Source organism: Cyprinodon tularosa, unplaced genomic scaffold, assembly GCF_016077235.1.
Source record: "Cyprinodon tularosa strain WSP-4 unplaced genomic scaffold, ASM1607723v1 ctg260, whole genome shotgun sequence".
NCBI classification, from domain to species: domain Eukaryota; kingdom Metazoa; phylum Chordata; class Actinopteri; order Cyprinodontiformes; family Cyprinodontidae; genus Cyprinodon; species Cyprinodon tularosa.
This window is the reverse complement of record NW_024038962.1, coordinates 580394-606894: the sequence shown is the minus strand read 5'-3', so window position 1 is coordinate 606894 and position 26501 is coordinate 580394. Positions and strand designations below refer to the sequence as shown.

At 36.7% G+C, this 26501-nt stretch overlaps 1 protein-coding gene across 21 annotated transcripts in view; it reads left to right on the top strand.

Annotated features, from left to right (window-relative positions):
- Positions 1-26501, top strand: part of si:ch211-285f17.1 (sickle tail protein homolog) — a 155799-nt gene that overhangs the window by 81988 nt on the left and 47310 nt on the right. For 19 of the 21 annotated variants that reach the window (XM_038288995.1, XM_038288997.1, XM_038288994.1 and 16 more), the window contains exon 2: positions 2023-2309. In XM_038288995.1, coding sequence (XP_038144923.1) covers positions 2023-2309 — 287 coding nt within the window. Of the gene's footprint in view, positions 1-2022; positions 2310-6475; positions 6665-22004; positions 22148-26501 lie in introns of those variants that run through there. The other 2 variants (XM_038289000.1, XM_038288999.1) reach the window with 2 other exon arrangements.

Sequence of the window (26501 nt, the reverse complement as noted above, 5' to 3'; positions counted from 1 at the left end):
TAAGAACATTTAACTTACATAGGACATTTTGAAGATAAGAACCGCCAAAGGTTTCACTAAGTGAATTAAAATATTTGATCAAATTAAAACCCGATTTAAAGATAAAAGATCAGTTGTTTCTGCTTTCTATAGTCTAACAAGAGAGAAGAAAACTAAACTTTAAATGGGATAAAATATATTTAATTACAATACATTAAGGTGTTGACTCATGTCAGGCTATGTAAGGTTAGCGTAAATACTGTAGAAGATGTTTTAATCAGTGATACCATTACTTCAAAGCAGGTTTCATTAATTTAAGAAACCACTTTATATGCTATGAAAATTATTAAGTTCAGTATTAAAACTACATTTATTTATACATTTATACATTTTATTATAAATAAATTTTACTGCCCGCCAAATTAAAGTCTGTATTCAAACAGGGGCTGTTATTTATACATATAAAAAAACTCAAATAAGCAATATGCTGTTCTTCAATTTCTAAAAAAATTATTATATAAACTGGAAATAAGTTAGATTACAAAAAGAAATGATTATAAATAAGAGATAACTTATATTAATGTATAATAGTCTTACATAAAACATTTATAGAAATGTATTTCAACCAAAACATATTTCTCATAGTTCAATGCTGTGAGCTGCCAAATAATATTTTACTACTGGTTTTTATTCCAGTGGGTTTAAATATTAGCAGCTAATAGTATAGTGGTTGTTTAGACTCCAGGTTGTTCCACAGATTAGTTGTGTCTCTAAATGATGCAGACACCACCATGTCACAAGTCTTGGACATCATGTGTTTTTGATCAATATCTTGGTAAATGTTTTTGTCTCTGGGTTGCATCATACTGACTGATTGACATTCTTACCTGAGCTGAACATTTTTTCAAAATATTTATTTTCACACTGAGATTTTTAGGCCATTCCAGATTCAGGATATTTTTATTAAGTGTTTCCTAATACAGCTTTTTCATTTCCAACACAATACAGCTTTTGCAGCTTTTAGTGTTGGCTGATAGCGATTTTAATCTGATATGATATCAGCACCAATCATAAATACTTTTATTACTCCTGTTAATGTGGAATGTTAGAAAAGGTTTTATCAAGTAATAATACTTAAACACTGAACTAGAGTCAACAACTAGGTATGAAAACAACTGACTCATTTATTATAAACCCATGGGTTATGTAAACTTTTAAGTATAAATATAAGAATTGAATCTGAAATAACATGAATCTAAATTAGAAGAAACTTGTGCATTAAAAGTTTTTCACTCAGCTCCTGTTATTGTCATTACATAGGCTTTGTGTGAGGGATAGAAGCACTATGCTGACTCAGACTAAATAATGCTATCAGCCTGGTTATATTGCTGATTTTGGATGCTGGTCAATATTAGTTTTTTGGCTGATATCTGAACGATTCTGATTTTAATATCAGATTGGGACCCCCTTTATCTGTTTTGAATATATCGCAGAGTATGAAATCAGTGGAGTATGAAATCAGCTGTCACTAGATTCAATGTTTATTTACACTTAAAATCGTAAGGTTTTCACACGGAGCAGCTAAGTGGACTATTTGTTGTCTGGCATTCAGACATGTCACCAACCTCACAATCACCTTCCAATTCCTCTAAGTTCTTCAACTCGCCCGGTGTCTTCTTTTTGTGTCGCACCTCACTCTTCTGATGTTCTCTTCTGTTGCATCCCCAATCCAATTCCCCAAATAGATAAAAAAAACTGAGATCTATTGTGTTTTATCTACTGCTACCAATTAGCATTCAAGCTAGATCAATCACTTAGAAAAATCAGGCTACTTGACAGGAACTTCTTTCTTGGTGAGCTAATATGTGGTCTTATTTTTAATAGTTTTTAAAATGTAATTTTTGCTACATATTTATTTTATCTCTTTAAATATCTTAAATATGAGAACAATCCTCTAAAAACTGTGTTTTCTTATGGTGTAAATATGTTGTTGTGACTTTTATTAAAATGTATCAATTTTCAACCTTTTCTCTGCTTTTTCAGAACAAACCAAAGGCAACCTGAAAGTGACCTCTCTAGAGGACACTGAACATGTAAACCGCAGGCAAGTGTCTCCAAATGGGTCGACTTCTACAAGAGGGGATGCCAAAGGTAATCGCACCGTCCCTCGAAGGCATACATTAGGAGGGGCCCGCGGCTCCAGAGAGATCCTCGCCATGCAACCATCAGATATGGATAAGAAGAGGGAGGCCTTCCTGGAGCACCTGAAGCAGAAATACCCTCATCATGCCTCAGCCATCATGGGCCACCAGGAGAGGCTCAGAGAGCAGGTCAGTGAGTTCAGGAAGGCCACTAACATCATTTGTTGCATTTAGGAAACTAGAGTTATTCTATGTAATGTAAACAGCTTCCTTTTAGGTTAAAGATTGTTTGTAGATTTGTTCAAGAAGACAAAAATAGGGATTATAGTGCTTGGAAAAAGTACTAACATTTACATTTTTTCAAATGTCAAAAATATTTTTAGGTGTTCTTTTGTGTTTTTTATGAAATAGACCAACAGAAAATCATGCCTGACAGTCAAATGGAAAGAAAATGTTAAACCAGCCTTCTCACATCTTAACAATAGACTTTTTTTCCCCATTCGTCTGTGCAAAAATTTGAACCTGCTCAAGTCAACCTAAGTTGAAGTAAATTCTTAGGTGGACTTAGGTTTGGACTTTTTACCAAATCTGGATGAAAACCTTGCATTGTAGATGTGGTTATACTGTATGTTTGTAGACTATCAGCATTTCTGAAGCTCTTTACTGGTTTTCCGGTCGAGAAATGTTGCATTTACCCCCATCATTCTTTCCTTCAAATCCGCCCAGCTTCTCCAACATTGCTGTAAGTAATACCCTAAGCATGATGCTGTCACCATCAAGTGGGATATAGTTGGTTTAAAGTGTTACTAAATGTTCTCATCACGGCTTTTGAATTAGATTATGATTAATGTTTAAAACAGTCGACCCTTTTCCTTCCAGCTTACCTATATTCACTGTTGTTTGTTGGTCTTTTACATTAATTCACTAAAAAAAATGATTAAAGTTTGGAGTTTAAGAAAATATAGCATTTGGAAACATTAAAGCTGGTATACTGTACTTATTTTGCTAAACTAAGTAGGATTTAACTATGGGACATCTACTAACGTATAAATATAAATATTGTGGAGCATAATTGTTCCTTAACTAATTTCTGCTGAAATGAATCAGTACACATTAGGTTAAAATGATCCTAAGGTACCAAGGATGCCTTAAAACTCTGAGATTCGGTGCCTTTTAGAGTCTCACGCAAGTTTTGTGCCATAGCTGTGGATAAGTTTAGCTCAGTGCTTTGTTGACAAATAGATCAGGAACAGCTGCAGTGAAACCAGACATTAGACATAATAGCTGATGTGACTTAAGCTCAAGAAAATCCCACCTGACAGTTTTCTTCCTTCCCCTCTATAGTAAAACGGAAGCACTATAAAAAGAACCTACTGGAGCTAAGAGAGATTTTTTCCCTGCTGTTTGGTTACCATTTGATCTTATTTAATTACATTTTTATTCTAAAGGTTTTGCATTGATTTCAGTGATAATGTATTACCTGATCACTTCATCCGTACAAAATACTGTGTTGACATGATGAAAAGCAAACATGCAAAAACCTGAAAATACTACTTAAAACTGTTGATGTTAGTTGGAAAAATATCTTAATAGCCACAGAGATGCAATATATGTGCACCAGATTATCAAAATATTAAAAATTAGATTGGCAGTTGATTGACCATAAAAGATGACAGATTTTGTTTCTTACTTTTCAAACAAACAATGAGCATATTCTACCATTTTTCATGTGTTAAATACCGTTCTATTTAAAAAAATAAATTCTGCTTTAGAAGATTTCTAGGTTGGAAGAAAAGGGCTCCTATTATCCAACTTCACAACAGCCACTGGAATGTTTTTCCCACATATATTCCTCCTGTTTTTCACACCCACCCTATCTACGATAGTGTGTTGCACACATTGCAACATTTACTTGATTACTGTACTTAAGTACTTTTTGAGTATCTTTACTTTACTTGAATATTTTTTTTGGCAAGGGAAGGCAAATTTATTTGTATAGCACAATTCAGTACAAAGACAATGCAAAGTGCTTTACATTATTAAAATATAGGAAAATAAAACAGAATCAAAGCATGTAGGAATAATATAAAATAAAAAAATGCGGAAACAAAAAAAAAAATTAAAAACAGTTGGACTAAAGAAAATAAAATTTTTTAACTAATGATGTTTCAGTTGAACTGTTTAACTAGAACAGTTGAAGGCAATCGTAAACAAATGTGTTTTTAGTCTTGATTTAAAGGAACTCGAGGGGGTACTTCTAACTTTCCCTCCACTACATTTCAAATTAAAGTATTGTATTTTTTACTCAACTACATTTCGAGGAAGCTGATGTAATCCAGTGTTGCTGTTTTCCTTTCTAGAAATGCAATTTCATCATGTAAGATAGCATCCCTTAGGACAAAGTTTGAACACCACTGTTTTAGAGATTTAATGACATTCCAGAAATGTGAGAAACTCAGGGCAAATATTATTTACATTTTATTAAGGTGTTGGTTGTTGACATGTGGCCACGTTTTCCAGTAGGAGTTTTCAAATCAGAGTTATGGCTTCTTTTTGGTAATAAATTCAACCTGAAACCTCTATTCCATAATGAAAGTGTGAGGAGAATTAAGTCACTCCTATTTTTTTTGGTGGTCTGTTTTTAAGAAATAAAAAATAGCTTTCCTTTTTGTGGTCTTTTTAAGCTGAAGTTCTTTCCAGGGGGTCTAGAATCTGTATCAGGTGGTTGAATACTTTTGAATACTTAAGTATTTTCAAAAGTGAGTACTTCAATACCTCATCTTATGTAGATGTTTGACCAAGTAACTTTTACTTGTAGTTTAGTAAGATATGACTATGGGTATAAGTACTTTTACTAAAGTACTACTGTTGAATACTTTGTCCACCAATGGTGCTGCGGTTTTAGTAGATTTTATAGTTATGTTTGTGATGGTACAACACAAAATGCCCTATTTAAAATGCCTCCTTAATTGTGTGCTGGCATGTTGGCACCATTTGGTGGTCTGTATTGAGATCTTAATTTTCCAACACTGGGGTTTGGAGTTTTTTTCCCCATAATAGTCAGTCTGTTCACTCTGTGAGGTGGAGACATGAACTTCCCAGAAATGTACCTCTTTGCCACGCCATATTTATACACCAAGGAAACAGGAGATGGTTCCTTTAAAGGCAAAGCAGCTAAATAAAAAAAAATAAGGTTGTATGAATCTTTGCTTAACTGTTAAAAAAATGCTAAATTCCCACTAAGATTTTAAGGGTTTGTTGAGGATGCTGATCATACTGCCTCTAGTGATTTTCTCCAAACAAATATTTCTAATTCTAATTTACTTGTTTTTTTCCCGCTGCTCAATAAATGTGCTAAAATTTATTTTATTATTATTATAAACTTTATTAATGTATTGTTATAATGCTGTTGCCATATGTCACATTTGTCTTAAAGGTTTTGACTGCTTAGAAATGTGTCTGTGTCTACAGTTTTTTTTTTTTTTTTGCAGCTATCTAAAGGGATTTTGTTTAGATTTGAAATTACACCAATTATTTTCTATGTAGTCTACCGTGACACCCCTTCCTGCTTCCTATTCGCTGCGGATAGCATTTGTGGTGTATCCAATAAATCTGCCTGTCATGGTTCCCTCCCACATCTGTGGTGAAAGAGTGAATCATGAAGTAGAGCAAAAAATGTGGAAACCACAACAGTTCAAAAAGGCATTATGCTGCTGCTTTAATCACCTTATTTGACTTGCTTGTAGCTTCGGGCTCACTTGCTCTACTATAATGTAAGCGAAACACTGTGTATAACACAATTGCTTGAGCTTTTAGAGGTTATAAGGTCTTGCTGTACACTTAAGCTATCTGAAGCTTGTCTAAGTTGGACATTTCAATTCACCTGGTCATTGGCTCGCTCTGGGTCAGGGGAGACAAAAGGGATGAACAAACAGAGAGTTTGTAGCCAAAACAAATGGTAATAGTAAGACTGGACTAGAGCCAGGGGGGGAGCTCCAGGCAAAGTTGCAAAGCATTGTGCGGTTTTGTTATTGACATTCAGACTTTCTACCTGCAAAGTGAAACCTCCTCATGTACTGATTGCAAACTCTGGATATGCAAATATGCAGCCAGCAAGGATGATAGGACATCATAAACCCTTTTTGTTTACATGTGTCGGATTCTATTCATAGTTTTCCTCTGGGATCCAAATACTGATAAATATACAAATCAGGTGGTTTTGAACAAATTAAGAGCTAAAGGGAGTAGAAGGCAGTGAGTTAGAGGTAGTCAGACAGGTAGGATCAGCTCAGGACCGGGGTGGAGTCAGGGTTGCCATGGGGACTGGTGATGTCACAGCTGGAGGACTCAGTTTACTTGTAGGTGCTTGCAGAGGAGAGCTGGCTCCGTGTGAGAGCTCTGCCTGAACGGGATCCATGGACTTTAAGATGGTTTTGAGGGAGTATGGTTTTCTGCACATGAAGATCGACAAGGATTAAACTAAGAAGGAACTTTTTGAAAATATATATTTTTTTGTGCGCCAACAGGAGGCAGGAACAGTAAAGGTAGAGTATACAGAGATGTGTGATCTCATTCAATTTAAGTGGTGTTGGAGACTTTTTGTGAGGTGAGCTCAAGCTGGAAGCGATCGCTCTGAGCGTGCTTTTGTTGCGCCAGCAGTTGTTTTTATTTTCTTACCGCAGCATTCTGTCACAGTACAAGTTTGCGCACAAGTTCTAACCTGCGAAAAAAATAAAAACAGCAGGTATGACTTCCTAAATGGCTATCGATATCGACACCCGGAGTTTGTAAATGATCGAAAAATTGCACACACCTGGATCTCCGCGAGCGCTATACTAAATGTTTTCTATTAAAAACATGTCTCCCCATTTTTATGGTGCGTTATTGGTTCTGCAGTTAGGTCACAACATGTTGCATTCTGTATTAAATGGGTGGAGGACATACTAATGGATAGTAGGTGTTTTCTGCGCTTTTTTTTTTTTTCCTGTTCCAGGGGCGCTTCCAGAAAGTTTTTCTAAGGGGTTGCCAGCTCGGAGCCTCTGGCAGTCCAAAGCCAAAATCCAGGAATTAGTTTAAGGAGTTTTATTTAGGGAAAACTGCACTGTTAAAACTGTTTATTATTCCCAACATGTCATCTCAAGGCACAGAATTAATTCAACCAGATCATATAGCCAAGTTGGTTCAATGTTTACTATCTACGGAAAACCAGCTGATGCATCAACTTATTGACTCTTCAGCAATCCCAATCACCTAGCATGCATATGGCGAAAGTGGAGAGTAAAACTCCCTTTTAACAGGAAAAAAAACTCCACCAGTGTGAGAGGCCATCTGTCAAGGCTGTAGAGAAGTAATTAATTAAAATTAATCTGTAATATTTTTTATTCAGTCGTTGAGTAAAAATTTGGTAAATATTCCATGTTTAGGTAATTTGTCGTCATTTTAATGATAACTATCATATATTAATTAAACTAGCCTAATAAACATGGTTGGACTTTATTATGGTTTTACCTGGGCAGTAGTTCTTGGACCAATATTTTGGGGACCCCCCCCCCCCCCCCCCCCAAAATAAAAGTTTTTATTTATTTATTGGAATTTCATGAATGCATATCTTATTATCAAATTAATTAATGTGTTTCTAACTAAAGCCTAAGTGACAATATCCATATTAGGTGTTTTCATTTTTTAACATTCGAATTTCAAAGCCATGACTATTTTTAAACGGTGCAAATCCCTATGATTGGCAACAGCTATGAAGTTCAAACCATTTATCAACTTCCCAGATGCTTAAACTTTTTACAGTTTCAAGGTTTAGCATACTTTTAAAGTCTATTCTAACAATGGTATGTATTAATCTGCCACCTGCAGAAACTACAAAGATATATTGTTTACTAGCAGTGATTGATAGAAGTTTTGCTTGCTAGGACGTTTGACTTTGGCATTCATGTTTATACCAAACATGTTTAAAAGCTCATTTAAAGAAATTCTCATTCAAACAAAGAGTATTTCTCACAAATATGGCAGTTTTAAACTTCTACCAAGTTGAAATTTTAATTTATGACAAAAAGTCCTATAAGATCAGGATTAAACATGTTCTTTTTTCAAAATATCTCAGCCTTGTGTATACCTATATACAAATAATAAATACACATAATAAAGGATGTTTGATTCTAATGAATTTGATTCTAAACAAGTATGTGCAGGACGAAATGATGAATGGGAATAACAGTTAACTGATCCAAAATCTTCATTTTAATTACACTGAAAGCCTTACATTTTTAACGGTACAGGACAACAACAATATCAACATATTTTTGGTTTAAATAGCTTTAATTAATATTTAATAATCCCCAAATTATTTTAGTGTAGTACTTTTTGCAGCTTGATATCCTTACCACTAATAAATTGTGTTTTTGACAGATTTCGTTGAATTCAAGGCAATGAATCGATGCCAAATGTTTCCCAATTCCATCTCTTTAGGTCTGCTGTCCTGCAGCTTGTAGATATGTCTCTGCTTCAACCAACCTGAATCAAATGGCTGAATTATCTCTTCAGTATGCAGTCAGTTTCCCCAGAGTCCTGTTAATGACCTTATTATCTGACTTAGGTGTGTCGAGGCGGAAACACATCTAAAAGGTGCAGGAAAGAAAAAGAACTGAGAACCCCTGCTATATTATTTGCTTTTACTTGCCCGGAATTGTCCTACTGGTTTTGGCTCTCATGGTTTGTTGTTATCACAACACAACAAGGCCATTCGCTCTCTTACTTTGTACAAGAAACCACAAGTCATTAGCTTATTTCATTTATTTTGTACCTAAACATATTCTGGGTCATTCCAAGTATGTAGATCACTACGTATGTAACCCGTGTCCTCAAAAGGAATCATTTTTGTGACCTTCACTTAATCATGGTTTAGATATTGCAGAGAGCAACATGTTGCTTTTAAATTGCATATGCTCACAGAGTAAATGTACTGTTTGTGATGATTTCAAGTTTGTTATTCTTATCAGTGAGATTGAGCTTAGTGGTGTTTAGGCAGTCCAGTAGGAGCATGCATATTTGATATTAGACGAGTGAAGTCAGGGCTCATGTGGGAACTGTGACTGTTAACTGTGCTTGGTACAATCTGATTGACAGTCTCAAGAGAAATGCAATCAGCAACTGCTAACAGATGCAGCAGAAAATTAAAACAAAATAGTAACAGAGTTTATTGCGGTGTTTGCCATCTTGCATCCCGAGGAGGTGTTACTATTCAGCTTTAAGACTAAAGCAGAAAACCAACCCCACCGTGGTACTGCTATGTGTTTGTGTGTGTGTGTGAGAGAGAGAGGAGGATTTGTTACCTTTCCCACGCAGGTGTAAAGATGCAGGCCATACAAGAAAAGCTGCATTGGTGGCAGTGCATGCTTCAGGGGTGAGAATGAAATGTCTGCTTGGGTTTGAGTTACAAAGGCAGAGGTTTTATCAAGGTCAGCCAGAGGTTGGAAAGATAATATCACGGGAGCCGGAAATGTTGATGACACTTCATTTTTCTGAATGACCGCCCTTACATTGACTCAAAAAAAAGGGACTCACTTACTCTGTTTGAGATGCTCTTCTACTTCTTCGATCCTCTGAGCCACAATAAAAGCAAGTGGTTCAATATCTTTCACCACAACCCCCCCGAATCCACAATCCACCCAAGAAACACCTGGAAGCCTCCCAAATGGAGATGAGATAACTTCTTTTCACTGGCCCAGACCGCCACATATCCTCCCCAACCTTCTTCATCTGCCCAGGGGCGACGACTGTGACTGAATGAGCTGCTTGACCGATCACAAACACACACACAAACACTAAATCCGAATTCCTTCCTTCTGCCTGTGTCAGTTTCTATGTGTGTGATGAGCTGTGAACAGTTTTTGGGACATAATGGGGCAGATATGCTGGGGCAGCTTGACTGCATTTAGGGGCAACAAGCAGACAAACTGAAAGACAGGTCTGTCACCTTTAATATGCCGCACCAAAGCTTGGGTTTTAAAAAATTTAGCTTTAGACATTCTAAACAACATATTCAGATTTTTGATTCACATATCATATGTCTTTGTTAGGTTTAAATTAAGTGTTCGAATAAGAACTATTATTTTATTTGTTTCTTTCTCCACTAGATACATTCATAAAGTTTTCTTTTCTTTTTTTTGGCAAGTCATGCAGGAGATGCAGCTCCTCTGACTCTTTAAAAGCTATAAAATATTTTTTTCCTTTATTAAAACAGATTACTTTGGTTGAAATTGCACACAATACCTGCATTAGCTTATAGCATGATTGCCATTCTCCTTATAGAATGCAGAACCTTATGTCCATGTGGAGATTTTCAAAAGGCTGTTTATTTATTATTTATTTATCCACGTTCCATAACCGTAGGAATGTAACAGCTTGAATTACAAAAAGGAAAAAATTATAACTTAAAAAAAATACTCTAATGATACTAAAATTGTCCCTTAAATGATTTAAAGTCATATAACTGATCAGTAAAAAAACCTACAAAAATTCAGGCATTAAATCACGAAATATGTCCTGTACAAACTGGCAGAGGACCCACACCACCAGCACCAATTATTGCTTGGCTCTCTTAGTTGCCAACATGCCCTCTGAGAAAATACAGTTTCCTTTGTCCTGACTTCTTACACCCTTTTGCTTCCTTATTTAGTAATACCTCCTGGTCATAAGGCCAGTCAGGCTAAAAATTAGGCAGTTCTAATCTCTGGCCCAATTCTCTTTGCATTTCTAGCAGGAAAATCATAAATCAAATCATTTTTATGGATACCTCTTGATTCCAACCATTGTTGCAGCTGCCTTAACAGGGATTTTGAATGGGATCTATACTTTATAATAACCTCCCTTGCCACTGTCTATCATTTGTATGATGGCAAAAGCTTTTTCTATAATAATCAGTTGTACTACAGATAGACAGACAGACAGACACATACATACAACTTTGGATGGGAAACTATTTTGATAAAGGTATTTTTACGAGTAGGAAAATAAGCCTTTGATTCATGTCTTATTTATACCCCACGAGCAAGGGACGAAAACAAAGGGGAAAAAATTTATCAAAAGATCATCAGCATTTTGATAAATGTATAAAAGTCACATTGTGTAAGTATTCTTTAATCTAATACTACATTGGTTTTTGTGGGAATTCCTGTTGTGTAAATTACCGTAGCACTGATTATTTAAAATTTAATTGTAATCAATCATATTTAAAAATATTTGTTATTATTTCATTGAAAAATAATAAATTCTATAATTTTTTTTTCCATATTTACCTGCAGTATCAAAAGAATGTGGAAGGCCTTCACCAGCATTTCATATCTTAAAGTACCACACAGCTTAATAACTGCTGTCCAATCAAATGCCACATTGAATGTATTTCAGAAGATGAATAATGTTAGCTCTAAATTATGTCACTTTTTGCATCAGCTGAATTTTCCAAGGTGAAAATAATCATCTTTACTCCTTTCTAACTTGATTTGTTGCTTCTTTTAAAGTTCACTTGAAGAACAACTAAAGCAACTCCTGCAGCACTGTAGTAGTTTAGTTGAATCACTGTTAGTTGAAAAAAGTCTCTTCAGTACCTGTATTTTTTATTGTTGTGTAGTTGTTTATGTAATGTTTTCTATCCAGAGATGAAATGTTTAGGATCAATACCAAACATACTGATGTAATTTTCTGTAACTACCCTTACTATGTACATTGACACTCATAGAGGCCTGACAATATAAAGCAGGTGTTTTGTTTTGTATGCCTCCTATATAGCACACAGCACTTATTTCACTGCCTTATTTAGAACAGAGTTGGTATTTTTTCAAAGGATCTTCCAGTTTACTTTGTATTTTCCAGTTTTGCTCACTAAACTTCTTAAATTGCTGGAATTAAGTGTAATTTATCTCTTGTCTGTAGTTAATTTATCTGAAGATAACTAACATTTCATAAGGATGGGTTTAACTGGATTCCCTCCACTCAGTTTGCCACATTCTGTGAATTTTCCTACTACTACACTTTCTCTCAAAACCTTTCCCAAATATGCAGACTGGTTTGAAAGTTACAACAGTTGTGCCTTTGGACATGGGTGGGTCAAGGAGATAAAAATTGTGCTAAAATAAACGTAAAAAGTAGCCAGCCAATAAATTATTCAAGCAGATGTAAAGAGGATTTGGTTAGAAAGATACTCAACAAATTCATGCAAAAGTAACGCAAAAGTAACACTTTTCTTAATTTCTATTTCTAATATTAAATATAAAATTTACAAAATAAATGTAAACAGCTGTTATGAAATATCTACAGTAGGTTTACCTGACCTCGAAATGGCTTGATGAGCTCAGCAGATACAAATTATTGTTAAAATAACAAAGCTTGTATATAAACAGGAATTGCAAATATGTCTCTCAGGTCACTTTTTTTCATTGTTCAGTGAAGTTACTGAAACTGGGTAGAGTAGCCCCAAAACGTGACTCAAATAAGAGTAGCTTTACTTTTTGATAAGGTGAAACTTAAAGCTTGTGTAAAGACAGTACAAAGCTGTGCAGCCACATTTCATGTTAAAAATTTCCTCATGTCTTGCTGGTGATGTAAAAAAAAAAAAACGAAGGTAAATGAGGTAGGTTTCTTTTGTAATTAAGGAAAGTCCTTGAATTGTTAGTTGTTAATTTATCAAGAGAGAAGGTGAGAATTATAAAAAATTTTCAGGGGTACATGATTAGTAGATACTGTCCTTTACCCCAACCATTCATTAAAGATTTAGATTTAGTACTGAAAAACTGTGCCACTTTACCTCATTATTTTAACAGCTTAACTTTCTAAGTCTACAATCTCAAAGTAATTAAAAGTTTAGACGTGGTTATTAAAAAGAAGTCTTTAAATCCTCCACCTGAGTCATTTTAAAGCATTGCAACATTTGGCTGGTCTCCAACATTCTTTTCTCAACGGGTTCCTGGCTCTTGATACATGCTTGCCTCACAGATTCAAGGTCAACAAGATAATTCTGGCTCCAAGTGTTCATCAGTATCCTGAGAGATCAGAACATGATTAAAGAAACACTGGGATTAGTCTTGGGTTGGTATCGCCTCTGGTTTTAAATAAAAAGTAAACTCAAGATACCTTATTAATCTCTACACCTGTAGGGCATCACAAAAGAGCTCATTTAAATGTAAAAACTCAGACTTTTTAAAATTTTACAGTTTACAATATATATATTTTTTTGTTATGCCTTGCAACTGTATTCCCACCCCTTGTGTCTATTCATATATATTCACATTACATTGCCGGTTTGAACTCCCACTTAGGCCATATCAGTCGGTCTGTCTTTGGGAACTTCAGCCACCCTCCCTGCGGTTTGTGGTTTGAGGGCCCAATGGCCCCTTTTGTGGAGCAGCCCCACTTTTGTTATAATGTAGCTCACAGCTGTCAGTGTGTGAACATGTGCAGGGAGGGGGAATGATTAAACGTGTTTTGAGATCGTTAGACTTTTTTTTGCTTTTTTACAATAAACACCTAAAATGTGTATATTTGCATGCAGGGCCTTCAAGACAGTAGAGTTGTCCAAGGTATCAATACTCAGGATTTCTGGTTTCTGGATGCAGTTAATGCTAATTTGGTATTTTATTGATGCTAAATACAAGTAATGTTTGCATAAAAATAGTTCAGACTTCGAGGGAATGGATACAGAGTGAATGTGGACTAACATTTTCAGGTCTTGTTAGAGATTGTCAATAGAATATGTGCTTTGACTTTAACTAAACCATTCTATTATGGATATGCTGGATTTAAAGTAGCACATCCATGAAATAGTATGGTATAACTTCTAGTCTAACTACTGACTCAGTATTCCGTCTTTTCAATCTTTTGAATCTTCTTTTTGATTCTGTATTGCATGTGTGAAGTATTAACAGCTTCACCCCTCATCTGCTTGGCAATGCGTATGGGCGTACATTGTACTCCCTTTGTTTAAAAAAATTACTAATTGTACAGCTTGTTATTGGGATGTACAGCTTTGGTACGCCCCTTTTCCCCCCCCGAAAATTTCACTCAAATCATTGTATCATTAATGCCTAAATTAACTTAAAATCTAGAAACGTGCTGGCAAAATATGTTCTCTTTATTATTCTGGTGCTCACAGTTTGTACCACATACCTGAAAAACGCTAACATCTACTTCCAGCCGCCACAAACAGTAGGGTATAAACACCCCAAGCGGCGACCTGGCCTTTGACATCTGTTGCTCAATTCCCAGTGACAGCGCACCACCGCTATGTAGGGGACTGTACACCTCCAACAGTGAAATAATATTTCTAATGTAAGGTTCCCTCTCCACTAAAAAAAAAATGGAGATGCAAAACCCTGTACCTGCTCCCACGAGTACTATTAATTGCATACGATAGTGTGCGCGAGCCCATTTCTCCTTGTGCATGCTGTGTTTAAAAGTTGTTGTTTGTATCGCTCATAAAAGCTTACTTTCCAAAAGAATATTGGCAATCTTTCAATATGTAAGACTCACCACAGGTAAGTGATAATGGGGATGAGCACATAGGATGGCCTTACATACACATATCACCATGATGATTCACAATTAGGAGTACCACTTATCTTGATGATCCACCCGGAAAAAGAATTACCTCCACTATACCTTTAAGGTAGGATCATAATCTTGATGAACTGACTGCACAGAAGATGTTTTGAGGTGGATGTTTACCCACTACTATTTACCAAAAACTACTTTATACTGACTTATTACAGCAAATATAGCAAAGCCACTCTCTGCCGTTGAACACAGGAGCAGCAGAAGCATTAGATGCATCTGTACACATCTGACCTGTGTCGGGCATCTAAAATGAAGCAGCAGACACTTATTTGATGGCATTTGTGTGAACTTAACATTGCAGATTCTGATTGTTTGAATTATCCTATGAAACATAATATTGTACCAAAAAATGACCTCATGACTTCCTTGTGAAATTTTCACCTCTAGTCAAGCACACATACTTTCTATAATCAGCATAAAAGGGTTGTAAAAAAAAGACAAAAAGTTAGCTGTATTCCACCTAAAAATGCAGGAAATAGCGTTTCAGAGAGTCTAAATTTTCCAGGGTATACCTCAGGACCCCCTTACACCGCCCAAAGCCTAAAGATGTGATACAGGTGTACACCCTATAAAATATGAGCTAAAAGCCTTCTTCTTGGTCTTAATTGTTCTTCTTTTTGAGGTTCATTTTGTACTCAATGAAACAGATGTATACTGAGATTATATTATGACAGGTGGACTGTATTTACTAACTGAGGGATTTAGGAAGGCTAGTAGTCACACTAGTTATCAGAGTGTAGGGGGTGAACTACACCCTCTCACCTTTTCATGTTTAATTAATGGCAAGTCTTTTAAACAGCATATGTAATACTTTGTGTGGTGTACATTCTTATGAAGTGCATTGAAGTATGTTATAGCAATGACAAGTGGTACACTTTTTTTAAGGCTCTGCATTTAAAAGCTTATCTGGAAACATCTGCTTTGTAAAGAGCGCAGACCTTTTTGAGTCTGTGAGACTATGAGAGCTACAGTACTTTCGGCTAACTGAGCAAGGTCCAAAAACATTGAGATAGTCATTTGATGACTGAATGATTGAACAGGATGTGGCGCTGGGGGATGGGTTTTGTTTTTAGAGGTACAGCACCCCAACTGAGAGAACAAGTAGCCCATAGATTGGCGCCAAAGCTTTGTCTAATCCTGCTTGTTGTTTAAGGGTGGTGGTGTGGGGGGGTTGTTAAGCCGCTCTGACAGAAGGCCTGATGGACCTGCCAATGACCAATGCTGATAATGAAGCAAGCCAGACAGAATTTTACACGCCAGCTCAAACGCAACACCAGCGCACTGATCAGACCAGCTAATCAGGTCTGAGCTCCTCTCTGTTGCTAGTGCTGCAGCAAAAACAGAGCTGCATTACTGCTGGCTTAAGTTCACAACAGCAGTCTGACTTACCGTCAGCTGTATTAGTGCTCCTTTAACCTAAAAAGGCATGCAGAGGTGATCAGCATCCTAAGTTGTTGGTTTGGTCTAAGTTTTTAGTTTTCTTTACAGGCAATGGCAGTGACATTTTTAACCTGTGCCCTTACGTTCCTTTGGCGCACCATGAAGGCCATTTGTCAACATAGCAGCTTTACCTGCTGGTTGTTTGACATATTTCTTCAGCTTGTTTGCACTCTTACAAAATCAGTGTTTAAACTACACCAACATAAAGCAAGCGAGGAGGAAACTCCATTATTCAACAAAAAGTTGTTGCTACTAATGCATTTCTTATTCAAAACCCAATAGTGAGAACTTTCTAGAACAAAGACAGCTTGTATTACTTTTTTTTTTTATTATGGTAAGGTTTGTCGATCAACAATGTGATTAAGCAATGACAAAAATGTATAAAAAATATCAGAGCTGAGGTGAAACTCAGGGCTAACTCTCCTTACTTTGGACAGAAATTGAATATACCGCATTAAAGTCAGATAGATTAACATTGTGTATTGTTCTCCTGAAGCCATATTGTAAATCAACTTTCACATTTTGTGTAAACTCCATAATGAATTGCTGTGAAGGCCATTTTTTAAATCCTTACTGGAGATGAGCATCTTTCTAAAAGTCATCTTTACACGATGTTAGCCACATTCTCCCTAGAAATGTTTGTTGTGTGTTTTTTGACGGTCAGTAAATTTCATCTGCTGATGCTAAGAGAAACTTTAAAGGTATAGTGGAGGATGTTCTTTTTTCGGGTGGATCATCAAAATAAGTGGTCTTCCTAATTTTCAATTATTCTAGCGAAATGTTTATGTAAGGCCCTCCTACGTGCTTGTCCCCATTTTCACTTACTGGTGGTGAGTCTAACATAGTGGAAAAATTGCAAATCTTCCTCTGTAAAGTAAGCTTGCAGCAGGAGCGATGCAAACAGCAACTTTTAAACAGAGCGTGCACAAGCAGAAATTGGCTTCTGCATGCACTCGCACAAGTTTGATAAGCGTTCCCCCTCGGGAGCAGGTACAGGGTTTTTTTTAAAGTGGAGAGGGAGGGTCTTCTCAAAATTTCGCAAACATCCTCCACTATACCTTAAAATTGGGTCCTTTGCTCATATGAGGTGTCTTGCAGTTGGGGAAGGATCGTCAGTTTTTTTTTACCTCCATTGCTGCACCTTATCTTAGCCTGGCTGAAAAAAAGTTGAATTAGAAACAGTGCAGCCTTTTAATGGTGCCCTGTTGACCAGTCTTAATTATAATTTCATCCAGCAAAGATGCACAACAGATCCCTGACAAAAACTGCAGCGTTTTTTTGCACCACCAGAGCGCTAAATAACGCTGATCACAGCCAACACAGAGAGCAGCAATTAACAGAAATCAGGGAAGTAAACAATAGAGAGCAACATAGACGGGAGCAAGATCGGTCAGTATTCTTTATTGTTTTGCTCTTTAATCTTTCTGAATCGCTCTCTCCAGTGCTGCGCCATGTTTATCAAATGTACACAGAGTTGTTTCGGCTTTTTAAATCAGAAGCGAATGGTGCGGTGTGTTGACATCCATACATAGCATTCAATGGTGTCACTTAATTTAGCTGGTCAATCCGGGTCTGGTGTTTCCACTGTATGCCAATCAGAGATGAAGTGATTTTAACGCAGGTTACTTTCCGAGTCATTTGACCTGGGTAGACACGCATCAAAGAGCTCTTCCCACTGCCACTAAAATCCAATTTTTCCCGGGCTTAAACGGGAAGGGGTTTAAGTTTACTGTTTGTGCGGTGCCTCCTAGAGTCAGCTCGAATAGTAGGTACAGGAAGATGAAGGGCTGCAATATAATGCTGCAAATGCTGTGTTTGCAAGTAGATAATTTAGGCATATTAACCAACCTTGAGGTTTAGGTATGAGTTCTGAGCGAAGAGTGGATAAGTTACTGTTGTGTGGGCTATTTTTTATTTTATTTCTACTTACCGGTAACTTAAATTCTGAACTCTCCTACAGTGCTAGTTTTGAGCCTCACTTTTGCCCTGCTTCCCTTCCCTCCTAGTCGCCACCTTTTAGAATGTGTATCCCTGCATTAATCGTCATCCCGCATGATGGAAGAGGTCCCAATTTAAGTCAACACTGAAATAGTTGTCATGTTATGTTTGTCATATTTAACAAAATAAACCTGCCCCGAAAAAACGCCTAAACTAATTGAGAGAACGAGTTGAATCAATGCGGTTTCTAGATGATTGGTGTGTTTAAATTCATCTGACAGATTGATTTTGATACTGTAATTGTGACAGGTTAGCCCTGATAAAGTAATGTTTTCAACTAATAGACTAATTATCAACTAATAATAGTAAACCATGATGTCTCAAGATCAGATCTTTCTGCCTCGCAAAAAGAAAGATTTTATTTTTCTATGTTCTGAACGATTTTGACCACCATTTATTGTAAAAAAATGTGTCTTAAAAATCTGTTTTATCAAACAATAGCACCATATGTAAATAGGCTCCAACTCTAAGTTATACAAAAAATGGGGGTTGCAAAACAAATATGTTTCGTACACTATTTAAAAGGCTGTATTTTATATTTCTGCTCATTGTGCACACATTGCTGACAGTATGATAAGAAGTTTATTTTTGTGACAAAGGTAAAAAACTCACATGCTAAAAAATAAAGTTGGTGTTTTGGTGCCTCAGTCCTTGCTGCCCAGCAAGTTTCTAAAACAAATATAAACCAGTTTTATGGCATTCAAGTTTATAGGGGGTGTTGGAATTTCCAGTGAATATAGTATAATATGAATGTTTTATTCATTTTTGTTATACTCTCTTCATAAAGGGAAACAATTGAGAACATAATACGCTTATAAGGCGTACCTTCAAAGATACATTAAGTTTCATATATTCCCTTAACCAATAAATAACCTCTTAAACAAATGCAACTATAACAAAAAAGGGGATAGGATTTACAATGTAAGAGGTAAGAAAATATTTTATAAGCAAAACATCATAAGCTTCCCAAGTTTTTCATAGACTTTAACACTGAGGTAAACATCTTAGGGATAGCAAAAATAGTCGAGGCAGTGTACCTAACATGTTGCATTTCCCCACCTTACTTCTTAACTATACCTTCACTTTGCAAGTCCACATCTGGACCTGTTCTTTAGGCCAAAGGGATGAGCTTCACTTCAAAAGAAGAATCAGAGATGAAGGAGCTCAAAGATGATTTTACAGCTCTGAGCATCTGGCTCAAACCTATTTTGATTTCTCTGTATTTTATTGTCTGCTGGGCCCCTAAAGATAAAGGGCTGAGTTTTATTACATAGCATCTGAAATGTTATAAGTCCACACAAGCTGCTTTCATAAGCTGATTTAAATGAGTTTTCTAACCAGTACAAGAAGTGCAGATTTTTCTTTTACTAAACTACATAGATGACATGAAGCACCTTTGATATTTTTGGACAGTATGTACCAGCCTTTTAAAACTTATTTATAGTAAATAATTGGTTTGATGGATGTGGAGCATGCGTCATCGTTCTGTTCATGTTTTTAGAGAACTCTCAGCTGTGGCGTTGTTCTTTCAATAAGCAAGTCTGTCACATTTCGTTCTGATCATGCATTCTGTTCAGCTTGCAGATAAAAAGTGCAGTAGCAGATAAGGCATTAAGGCATTAGTCCTAAGATTTAATGGCTGCTACTGGTAATTGACTGGAACAAGGTTGGATGATGGGGAATGAGTGCTAGTGCTAGTTAAAACAAGGAAAAAGAACAGGCATTAATGTGCAGTGATAAATGTTTGCCTATGATTTTTGATTAAACGTTTGGCTAGATATTGATAATCTGTTCCTAGAGGCACAAACACACCATGAAAATGCTCATTTTAACGATTCTTGATGATTTTTTTTTTTACTTCATTTATGAAAATACACCAATATGGCAGCTATTAGGTATACCTCTTTAGTACGAAGCTAAACACCATTTTTGTATATAGAGCTACCCTAATTCTGCCATATCGATATTCAGCAAGGTGTTAAAAACATTTCTCAGAGATTATAGTCCGTATTTGCATCATAATATCATACAGCCACTGTATGTTGGTTAGCTCAATGTTTCTGAAGTGATTTTTCCTTCCAAAGGTACTCAACCGGATCAAGATCTTGTGATTGTGAACCAATCCCCTAATTGTTGTCTTGATTAAAAACAAATATTGTAGATTATTTTAACTTTCTTGTATAATAAATGCCGGAAGTAGCCATAAAAGGATGGATACTGTACAATGTGGTTATAAAGGCATGAACATGGTGAGCATAATACTGGATAAAAGAAAATTCTCAACTAGTGCTAATCTAGTTATAGGTTGGCAAGAATACTACCCCTCATTGGTAGACTACTACCAGCAGCCCGGTGTGTTGATAGGAAGGAACCACACTTTCATGTTGTTTACACCGAATTCTGCACCTTCTGAATGTTTCAGCTAAAAACGAGACTCATTGAATTGTGGTTGCGGCTTTAGCCTTTTGTTCTTTCCTGAAAGGAGTGGCACCCAGTCTGGGCTTCTGCTGCCGTAACCTGTTTGCTTCAAGGTTCAACAAGCTTTACCGTCAGAGATTGTACTCATCATACTTTGGTTGTAACCACTTGCTATTTCAGCTACCGTTGCTTCTCTGTTATCTTTAGCCGTTCTTCCCCACATTTACATTGCTAACTGCATTGAATTGCTGCCATTTGATTGGATCATTTGCTGTTTTAAACAGCCGTACCTTAGAAAGTATATCATGATTTTTTCCTTTTGCTAAGCTCAAGGTTAAAAAACAGGATTTTTGTTTAGGAGCAGAAAATAACATCTGTCTGCTCACATAAAATCAGCTGGAAATCAAACAAAGGGAAGTTTTTTGATCAGAGGTCACCAGTTTGTCCTCTTTCTGTTTTCCACCATGAAGATTTAAATGCATGTAAATAAAGCGCAAAAGGTGCAGTTTTGGGACATCCTAAATGTTCACTCTAATGGTTGACATCTAGGAGCAAGTAGGGACATGTCAAGCCTCTGCAGCTGTAAGCAAATAGCTTTCATGTGTTTGTTTGGAGGCAGTGATAGAGGGAAGGTGAGATGGAGACTGAGTGTGTGCAAATCACTGCATGTACTGCCAGTAAGGGATCTCTCAGTTTTAATGTAAGTCTCGACCTGTTTTGTTTTGTAACTGCTTATCGTTAGTGCTAGGCTTATGTCAGCTTTCTGAGAACAGAAAATAGTTTCTTAACGATTTATTGGAATATTCTCAAAAAATCAGGTGTTCATCTCAGGAAAAAGATACATGTCAAATTCACAAATTAGAGCTGAATGATTTTAATGTTTGACTGAAATAATGTATCTCTTTCATGTTATATTGTGAATAAAATAAAATAGAATAAAAAAAGGCTAATCTAAGAAGTGGCTTTGTTTTATTTATTGTTTGGTTAATGAGGTAATTGACATTTTCAGTATAAGGAGAGGGATGCAGACTATATGCAATAAAACGTGCAGCTGAAATAAAACATCCTAATGCAGTAGCTGTTATACTTCTGCCAACTGTGCCAACCTTGGCTCATTTTTATGCCCCTGTGCCATGGCTCTGCTGTTGCCAGAGTTTCCACATTGTAGTTCTAGAACAAGGTCCTAGGTCACAATGAAAAACACATACAGTGTACTTAAGGAAGTCACCACTCTGTAACTTGAGCTGGACAATTATGGCAGAATTTAAAAGGCATGAAGTCAAACAATAGGTTTTCCCCTGCTGTCCTTAGACTGTGTTTGCTTGTGTTGTGCTGTTGGATCGTTAGGGATGTGGTAGATGGTTGTAGTGGTGGCGGGGGCGGTGTCTGCATCCGCTATGGAGAGAAGTCGAGAGGAAAGGGAGCAGGACAGGGGCCAGTGGTGCAGAGCAAGTGCTGCTATGATAACACGGGAGGAAGAGACTGTTCCTTTCTTAGAGCAGGATTCCCTAGTCTCACATGGAACTCTGTGGGACTATTGAAACTTTGCAGAAATGGTAAATGTACATTTTCTAGCTTTCTATACGGGTTTGTTGTTTCATTTATTGAAAATATAATGTTATCTATGACAAATCATAAGCTAAAAAGTAGCAGAAACAATCCGCAATGCATTTAATGCCTGATTTAATCAACTTTAAAACTTTTAACTCTGCTTTTCCTCCTTTCTATTATTGTTCAGTTTTTTTTACTATGGTCCTTATTTAGACAACTTTTATTGTCATTTTGTATACACAACAAAATTTTGTTTAGTACAGTTTTTCAATTTGTACAAGTTTTTTTCCTATCTTATTTGTCAATCTGTTATTGAATTAATGCGGGTAGTTTAATTGTTTTTCATATTTAATTCTGCTATAGTCTCATAATATTTACTTGTTTTCTGGCACCATGCTTCCTCTCCATTGTAAGCTTTGATTGTTACTATAAAGTCATCTGAATTACCACCCCAATTAACAAACAAGCCCATCTGTGAAAGGTCATGCGAGGATTGTGACGAAAGGATTAGCAGAGGAATGCATCAGAGGAGGGGTGGACAGGGAGAGGGGGGTGTTTGGAGTGAATGGGAATGGATGACTGGGGGGTTTTGATATAATGTCTTTTAGATCATAGAAAACAAAGACTGATCGTCAGCCCACAGACAGTGCACAGACCAGCTGTGCAGAGCTTCTGTACTCATGCGTTTGATTTTCAATTATCCCCTGCTCTGCTAAACATTGTCTCTGCACGATACATAAACACATTTATCCAAAGGAGCTGAGGGCAGTTCTGCTTGAACTTTTTCTCTTATCACATACATTTTCCCAGGCTTTGCTGTTTAACTGAAAGAATGTACTGGAAAAAAAAAAAAAAAGCTAAGTTATAGTATCTCTAAAGCCGCCGTCTTCTGTTTATGAGTTTGTTATTGGGCTTACTGCCTGGTAATTACAGTAAGCTGTACCTCCGCTCCCCAGAGCTCCAACCAAATTAGCATCTTAAGTGAAAATTTGTGCTCCCAACTTCGGTGTTTGCATTTTTTGAGGCCCTAACAACCTGCACCTCCGTTCTCCGCTGGCATTCTTTCCACCATATAGAACGAGTGAGTAAAACCTGTTTCTCAGGTTACCCTGTGTTTGTTTGCTCCGATTGTGCACATAGAAGGTGTTGTGTGAATACATAGTATTGTGTTCAGGTAAACACTTCCACAGGTGACCTTTCTTTGACATCTTTGGGTGAATTAACAGCGCTGCACCAAAGTATTTACTCCCTTTGAACATTTTCTTATTTTGCCATGTACAGCTACACACTTTTATATGACAAGCCCAACTTATTAGAAGGGACATTATAGATTGTTTTCAAAATTATGCAAACAAAACCCAGAAAGAAACTGCAGCATGCAGTTAGTCTGACTCCCTTAGGTAAATTCCTAAATGTTTACATTTATCTCAATATAAGTATAGCAGTTATGTTAGAATCCTCAGAGATTTATTAAGAACATGAATTACAATTATGAAAGAATATCCTGATGTCTCTTTTGGCATTATTTAAATTATAATTGGATCAAGAAAAGAGTGCCAGAAAACTGTAAACCTATCAAGACATGAGGATAATTCCAAATATGGAGGGAAGGTAAGGAGAGAAATGATCTTAGAAACAACAAGGAGGTCCATGGAAACACTGGAGGAGTGACAGAGCTTCAGTGGGAGAAAGTGTTTACAGAAGAGCTGGTGGTGAACTCCTCAAATCTGATCTTTATAGGAAAGAAATGTGTAAAGGTTTCTTTCTGCCAAAAGCCACAAAAACATGGATAATAAATCATTCCGGGCAGAAGAACACATGAAGTAACCATTTGGTTTCATGCAAAAATCAGCAGAAAAATGTACCCAAATGCAACATGGTGGAACATGATGGCAACAGCATTGTATGGTTATGTTTTTTTTTACTCAGAGAGGAAACCTGGTCAGCATTGAAAGGAAGATGTGTGAATGGATGCCCCACATCCAATTTGACTGAGTTTGAACTGATTTGCAAAAAAAGCAGCATTTATCGAATGTGCAATTTTTGGACATGCCTCAAATGACTGTTTGTAGAACAATTCAGAGATAATTTTTTCATCCAGTTATAATCAATATGCATTATATTTTATTAATCCTTATCTTGACAGCTTCATCCTTATAAAATGTGTTGAGAAATGTTACAAAATATTGGAAACTTGAACGTGTCATTTGCTATGGAAAATTTCCACTAAACAAGTGAGAAGAGGTCATTGCAAAATGTCAGACAAATACCAGCATTATTGTACAGAAGTTTTTTTTTTTTTTTTGCACTATTAGAAAGTTATTATAACTTCAGCAGCTATATCTATAATGTTATGCACGTAGGCACCAATCAGCCAACTGTGTGGACTGCTGCATGAGCTCTACATAACAGCAAACCTTGAAGCCATTTCTATACTTAAATGTCCATGAGTGACACAGCAGGCTCCTGGTGGGATCCGCTATTATTCTTAACAATCGTAATTTACTTTAATCGTTCCAGCTCTGCTCCACGTGGCAGCCTGTCTGTCAGGAGCCAAGACGGCGCCGGGATGACTTCATCCATATTGCTTAAAAAAATCATAAAACACTGCTTCTATGCTTTTAAAGAGCTCCTTAAAGACTCTGGACAGGTGATAAGTAACAGGGGAAAATAATGAGCTTTTATACATGAAATGACATTCTGCAAATGGCAGCTCTGACTTGCTTTGTTGGAACATTACACCAACACACAGACCTGAGCTTTCTTTCTGATGACAGCAGACTGTTGCATAAATGTTTGCAGGATGTCCTGGGCTCAGGTCAGATTTTCTGGAACAATGGCCCGACTCACTCATGCACGCACCCGGTCGCTCTTTATATCCCTCTTTTACTCTCTCCTGACCGCACAAGCAGACACACACAAAGAGACAGTGCACAAATGAACTACTTCCAGCCTTCTAACTCTTTTTTTTCACCACAACCGCGGCTTTTTGCCGATCACCGCTTGCCCACACTGCATTAGTCTTGACATCCATGTCATATAAAGCCCCTGAAAGTATGGCCTTCAGTCATATTTATTAGAAAAGGCTTGATGACCCGAGGAAAAGGTTTACTGCTATTGCAGCCACACAACCGAGACCTCTGATTAGATGCTGAGTTATTTCTAGACCTGCTCTCACATTCTCTAATCACAGTGGCTATTTGACATGGCTCTTTTATAACAGCCTACTGGCTCTGGCCGTAGCTCACCACACAATGTGCTGTTTTTTTATTTCTTTTGACAGTTTGGATTTTATTTTCCAGACACATTACTTCCCAGAGGCTTTGTTTCATGACTTTGTACCTTTCCATATTTCACTATATAAGATAACATGGTGTCTCGGTTTTACATTCATCATAGCTGTCAAAGCCAATGTGGTTTGAAGAGGGACTCACAGGCAGCAGTTTTGACTGAAGTGTGGGAAATAACGGGTGTGGAATTCACCATCGGTGCAAGCGGGTTGGAGCAGGTTTTTGCAGAGCGTGTAGCTTCGGTTGGCCCGCGGCTTTCCCATCTGGACCTTAAAGCAGGAAGTGGTAGTCTGGGACAGGTGTGTCTTTATTTTTTTCTTAAAAACATGTCCAGAGTTATTCTCATGCTCTTTTAATGGAAAAGGTTAAAATACATTTTAAAAAGTTTGCCTCCCAACTTTTTGCATGTTGCCCATGATAGCTTTGACCAATCATCTTTTGGATGAAGACTTCAATCCTAAATGGCTTTCTTGCCATCAGTCTAATTTTAAGCTCACTCATCATATTTTTTATCTGATTTAAGTCTTCTAATTTGTTTTTTCACCCATGTTCTGGTGTACTATCATACTAAAATATCCAACGTTACAATAGACAGACTTTCTCCACAGATGTTAACAATGTCGATTTAGTCAAAGTTGATGGAATGAGGCCATTAACTTTGGTTAGGTTTCCTGGCCCAGTGGGTTTGGTAATCTACATAATGAAAGTCAAGTTAAAAACATTTTCTAAATCTTTATATAACTTGGATATTGGTGGTTTTTGCACAACACTACTTGTGTATGTTAGGAAGAGAGTAAGAGCTTTCAAGGCTGAGTTAGTTGACCTTTTAAAGAATGCCTGATTTATTGAGTGGGAGCTCATTCGGAGTGAATTAACTTGATTACCTCCTTTCACAGAGAGATTAAAGGTCTCATTTGCAATTTTCCAAAATTTTATATGTGTGCTTGATATTTTTCAGTCTGCCTAGAGAATGGGTAGTAAACATGTTTGTTTTTGATATACATAATATTACTGATTGTATTCATGTTGTTGAATTTATCTGACTGATTTGATTACCGGTATATAAAGG